The 6,000-nt window shown below is 34.4% G+C and overlaps 1 protein-coding gene across 3 annotated transcripts in view; it reads left to right on the forward strand.

Annotated features, from left to right (window-relative positions):
* The window catches only part of LOC131507508 (transmembrane protease serine 11E-like), a 43,081-nt gene extending 37,294 nt beyond the window's left edge, over positions 1–5,787 (forward strand). For all 3 annotated transcript variants that reach the window (XM_058722381.1, XM_058722383.1, XM_058722384.1), the window contains one exon: positions 2,168–5,787. In XM_058722381.1, coding sequence (XP_058578364.1) covers positions 2,168–2,329 — 162 coding nt within the window. In that variant the 3' untranslated portion in view covers positions 2,330–5,787. The remainder of the gene's footprint in view (positions 1–2,167) is intronic.
* The last annotated feature ends 213 nt before the right edge of the window (positions 5,788–6,000 follow it).

Here is a 6,000-nt window from a genome sequence, read left to right on the forward strand (position 1 = left end):
TGATATTAGCATTGGGTCTTTCATATATGGCTTTTATGATCTCGAGGTATGATCCTTCTATCCCTACTTTCTTGAGGTTTCTATCAAGAAAGGATGCTGTATTTTGTTAAATGCTTTCTCTGCATCTATTGAGAGCATTATGTTGTTCTTGTCCTTTCTTTTATTGATGTGATGAATCACATTGATTGTTTTGCAGGTATTGAACTGGCCCTGCATCCCAGGTATAAATCCCACTTGGTCGTGGTGAATAATTTTTTAAATGTATTGTTGGATCTGGTTGGCTAATATCTTTTTGAGGATTTTTGCATCCATGTTCATCAGAATAATTGGTCTATGGTTCTCCTTTTTGGTAGGGCCTTTGTCTGGTTTTGGAATCAAGGTAATGCTGGCTTCATAGAAAGAGTTTGGAAGTTTTCCTTCCATTTCTATTTTTTGGAACAGCTTCAAGAGAATAGGTGTTAACCCTTCCTTAAATATTTGGTAGAATTCCCCTGGAAAGCCGTCTGGCCCTGGACTCTTATTTTTTCACAGATTTTTGATTACTAATTCGATTTCCTTACTGGTTATGGGTCTGCTCAAATTTTTTATTTCTTCCTGTTTCAGTTTTGGTAGTTTATATGTTTCTAGGAATTTGTCCATCGCTTCCGGATAGGGCACAGACACCTTTAAAATATTTTTTAAAAATAGAGCCCCAAAGACTTCTACCTGTGCAACAGCTCAGTTGAGAGCTTTTTTTCTCTTTTTCTGAATGGCATAATTTTACTCCCATTGTTCTGGTATCCATGCCTAAGACAAAACACATATAAACCATCACAACTTCCATCTTATAATGACATAATTCCCTGATAATGTGTGAACTAATTAGTTTCAGTAGGACAGACTGTCTTTCCATTTTTGATAATTGCTGGTGGACATCACCTGATGCATCTTGTAATCTGTTAGCTATTCTGATTTTTCCATTAATTGCTTTATTCTCAGACTCATTTTTTCCCGTCTCTTAAGCAGATTTAAATTTTGTTGTCTCTGTAATGTCTATTTCTGCATCCTAATCTGCTCTGCCTTCATATAGGCTTGGGTTTTAATTATCAAAATGATTTATTTGGATGCTACCTGTACTTACACTCTTTTTGTATCTCCTACCACCTACGAGGCTATACATCAACACTTATTGGTGGATTGATTTAAAAATTACAAACACGTTATTCCAAATTCAGTTACTATTAGCATTAGTTAACATGTTTACATGAACAAAAGAAAATGCACAAAGAAGTTAGTATAATGCAGAGGGGAAAAGCCAAATGTCTGAGTTAGAGCACTCTGGATTCAAATTCAATTCTGCCACTGAATACATGTGCCATCAGGCAAATTACTTAATTTCTCCAAGTTTTGATTTCCTCATTGTTAATATGGAGAAAATGAAACCTTGCTCCATGTTTTGTTGCCAGAATTAACATGAGTGAATTAGATAATATGTTAATTCAGAGCTCCATAGAGTGCTGAACACCTAATGGATGGTCAGTACTAAAGACCCCATGATTCTGAGGCAAGGTCAGCCTGTTTGTTTTTCTGAGCTATATAAAGAAACAGCCCTCGGGAGTTTACAAGGCATAAACAATCGGAATTTGTGGTTTTAAATATGTATTTACTAAGTTCTATTTTATGCCAGGCTCTATGCTAAGCACTTTATATTTACTGTTCTATCTAATCTTCAAAATTATCATCAGAGGTAGGTATTATTAGGAGCATTACAAATATATAAATCAAAGGTCTTAGCCGGCTGGAAGAGCCAGACTTGAGATTTAAACCCAGATGTCTGACTCTAGTGTCTGTCCTTTTTATCAGTAATAGACTCTCCACCCTTCTTTTGGGAGCTATGTCACACTGATAAAGAATATGAGGAATTATAGTCTCAGATGTACCAGATAAGAGTACTCTTCTCCAAAGAGATGGCTCCTTTAATCTCAGTGTACCCACCTCTGAATCTAAGCTAATGCTTCAAGTAGTGGATCTCCTCCCTTATGTGAATTACTGACACAGGGTATCACTTCTGCATCTGAGCACACTGATTTTTGAAAACTTCCCTTTCATTAAATTCAAATTAGAAAAATAACAAAAACTGCCATAATGAACTGAATTATTAGTTACCAATCTCTCTCTTCTCCTTTAGGGTGACTCTGGAGGACCACTGGTTAGTCCAGATGCTAGAGATATCTGGTATCTTGCTGGAATAGTGAGCTGGGGAGATGAATGTGGACAACCTAACAAGCCTGGTGTTTATACTAGAGTGACTGCTTTCCGAGACTGGATCCATTCCAAAACTGGTATCTAAGAGAGAAAAATCTAGTAGAATGGAACACATTTTTGTGTATAGGCCATTCTCAAAGATACAGAATTGCAGAAGTCTTGCAGGTCACTTGGATATGACCCATCTAACTAACCTGTTTGCTTGATGCACATATTTCCTTCCTACCTCTGCTCCACACTGAGCGTCCTGCTTCTGTCAGACAGATTCTGTCCCAATTTGCGTTCATTTGTTTTCTAGAAGCTTTTTCATCAAAATTTTGGCTTGTTGACGTAAATTTCTTATGCATATTATGCATATATATATATATATATATATATATATATAATTTGAAGCAATTCCTTCTTTCATTTTTCCAACTTCTCTTATCTCAGATCTCTGCTTTCAAGGTGCAGAACAAAGGGTCAAAGGAAATGTAAAAAGGAAAGAACTATATTTTTATGTACAAAAAAGTACAAAAGGAATTTCTTTTTCCTTAAAGGAATGAGGAAAATGATAATACTCATTATGACAGGTCAAGCAAACAGAAAGCAGAATACAAAACACTTAATGATGGAGAAAGAATGGGAATTAAGGAAGTACAGAGAAACCAAGATATAGTTTTATTTTCATTTCTAGCTAACATCTACAGTGATAAGTGTGGGGACAATTCTGTTTTCCTGTGACCTACAATAATTATACAGATTCTATATAATGTACTTGTTCTAAGTTAAAGCAAATAATATTTATTTAGTCTTGCATTACTGAAAGTATCAATATATTATAATGAAAACATCATCCATTTACTTGATATTATGATAGCCCATGAAGAAGGGGAAGATGGGAAAATATCACTACTCGATGTATTGCAAATGCTTTAAAAATCTGAGGTTATGAAAATTCATTTAAGAACAACCAGTATACCTTACGTATTAAGATTTTTTTGTGGTTGACTAGACGAGAATGAAGAGAGAATTAGTATTTAACGAAAAGGAATTATCACCAAGGGCTTGTGTGCTTGTGATTAAAGCTTTTCCAGCTACAAAGCCTGGAAAGGAATAAGGTCCAGGTGTTAATGTATAGTTGTAGTCATGCAAATGGAAGTGAGACCTCCATTGGAGATGATTACACATCTTTGCCTGCTACCTGCTTTACCAGCCCGTGGCCTGAGCACTTCCCTGGGCTTGGATCAGAAGATATCCTCCCTGCTGTGTCTAGTATGGCACAGAATTGCTAACTGCTTACATACAAAACTGAAGACGGAAAGCCAAATATCAGCCATTTTCATAATTTTATTTTTGGTAATTTACTAAGCTGTGAGAGACATAACACGCAAGTGATCTAGGCCATCATGAAGTTAGAACTCATGCCATGTTAATGGTGAGATTTCACTAAAGTTTTCATTACCCTTACCTGCTCATATATAGCTATTCACCAAATTCTGTATTGGGCCATAACCACTTTGAAAACCACAATCAGTAGGAAAAATTTGACTTTTATTGACCTGAATAATATTGGCATATGAACTGGTAAAATTTAGGCACTTGGCTAAAATAAGATGAAAACTGACATGAATGGACGTGTTTGATATTTTGCACAAATTATTTTTGTTTCATTTAATATTCTGAAAAAAATAAAATTGAGGCAAGTGATGAATTTTAAACAAAGATTTAAGTACATTTCAAACTAAATTACTCTTAGTGTTCTATTCAAAATTGACCCCCTGTTTCAGTACCTTCTGTAGTTGGGCCTCTAGATGGCACCTGTAAGCTGTGGGAAGATAGAAAAATATGTCTGGATCTTCAAGTGCTAAAAACTGTAGTAGAAATTCTGTGTTAGGGATTTTTTTTATAAAAGCAAAAGAATACAATTCCTCTCTTTGAAGGCATTTAAAAATAAGTACACATAAATTGACATCATGGTCAATATTTTCCAGATTTCTGGAGGCGAGTTTCCAAACTAAAAATTTATAACATGTGATGTGAGGAATTTCTTCTGCAAGCCAACTTGAAGAGATTTAAATTAAGGAGAAATTTTAGGAGTTTAATTTCACAATGGCATCATAGTCCTCAGAGAAATACTTTTGATACTATCTTTTACAAAAGATTTGAGAAACAGAGGTTGGGTCACAGTGAAAATATGAGCAGTAGTTCAAACTTTATGTACACAGAGAAATAAATAATATGATAGGTCATATTTTTTAAATAACTTCTTTTGAAAAAAGATAACATATGGAGGGTTTCAGCATTTTTGAACATGTCTATTTTAACTATGTCATTGGAGAAAGTTAAGTCATGACTGGAATAACATTTATTAATTGTATAAGCGGTATGCAGTTCCTTTTATATCTTTTATCTCTCTTCCCACAGTACCTAGTAAAGTGCTTTGTATGTCATAGTCTTTCAATGTGTTGCTTTATTTTTATATTATGCAGAAAACATAGCTTTATTATTGTTTACACATTGACTTTAAGAAGTAATCCAGATTTTACATTAACTGTGATTTAAGCCAGGTGATTAAACACTGTAAACCTCAATATACTCCCTTATAAGACAGGGATAATAATATTACCTCAAATGATCGATTGTAGAGACTACAATGAGATAACATTTGAAAGTGCTTAGCAGATTTCTTGGCACATAGTGGGTGCTCAAGAAATGGTAGCTATTATAATTATTACTTTAATTAAACGGCAATCTTCTTTTAAACAATTGGTACTTGATCATTAGATAATTAGATAATTAGAATAATAGAATAGGCCAATTTCTTGTTTAGTTAGGACTCCTCCTGGAAGTCTTTCTTGACTCCCTCAAGTGAATATAACATCCTCTTTTCTGAAATTCCTTACCATCTAAAAAAAAAAACACTTTAAGATTTTCCCAGATAATCATAGATTCACATATAGTTGTAAAATATAAAACAGAGAGATCATGTGTATCATTTACCTAGTTTCCCACAATGGTAAACATCTTGCTTAGCTATAATATAATATCACAGCCAAGAAGTCAACATTGAGACAATCCATCAATCCATCAACCTTATTCAGATTTCACCAGCTTTAAAAGCATGCAGTTATATGGGTATGTATGTGTTTAATTCTGTAATTTTATCATGTGTAGATTTATGTAATCCCCACCACAGATGAGGTACAGCATAGTTTGATCTCAAGGATCCCTCAAACTACCCATAGCCACCTGGCTCCTTCCCTATCCCTGTCCTCAGTCTTTAACTCCTGGTAACCATTAATCTCTTCTATATGTTTATGATTTTGTCAATTCAAGAATGGTAATGGAATCATACTCTATGAAACCTTTAGAGGTTAGCTTTTTCACTCAGCATACTTCCATTGGCATCAATCCAAGTTATGTGTGTCAATAGTTCATTCTTTTATTACTGAGTAGCATTCTATGGTATGGATGTACCACAATTTGTTTAACCATTCACTCACTGAAGGGCATTTGAAGTGTGTACAATTTTTGACTATCATGAATAAAGCAACTATAACATTTGTGTGTCGGTGTGAAGGTTTTGTGTGAACATTCATTCCTATGGGACTAATACCCTAGAGGGCATTAATGGTCATATGGTAAGCACATGCTTAGTTTTCAAAGAAACTGTTATATTCTTTTCATCTGGTTTCTTACCATTTTTTTAAACCTCTCTGTACCTACACTCTCTCCCCATGTTTTCTAAAACTGTTTTTAAAGTTTATTTATTTT

Source organism: Neofelis nebulosa, chromosome 3, assembly GCF_028018385.1.
Source record: "Neofelis nebulosa isolate mNeoNeb1 chromosome 3, mNeoNeb1.pri, whole genome shotgun sequence".
Lineage (NCBI taxonomy): Eukaryota > Metazoa > Chordata > Mammalia > Carnivora > Felidae > Neofelis > Neofelis nebulosa.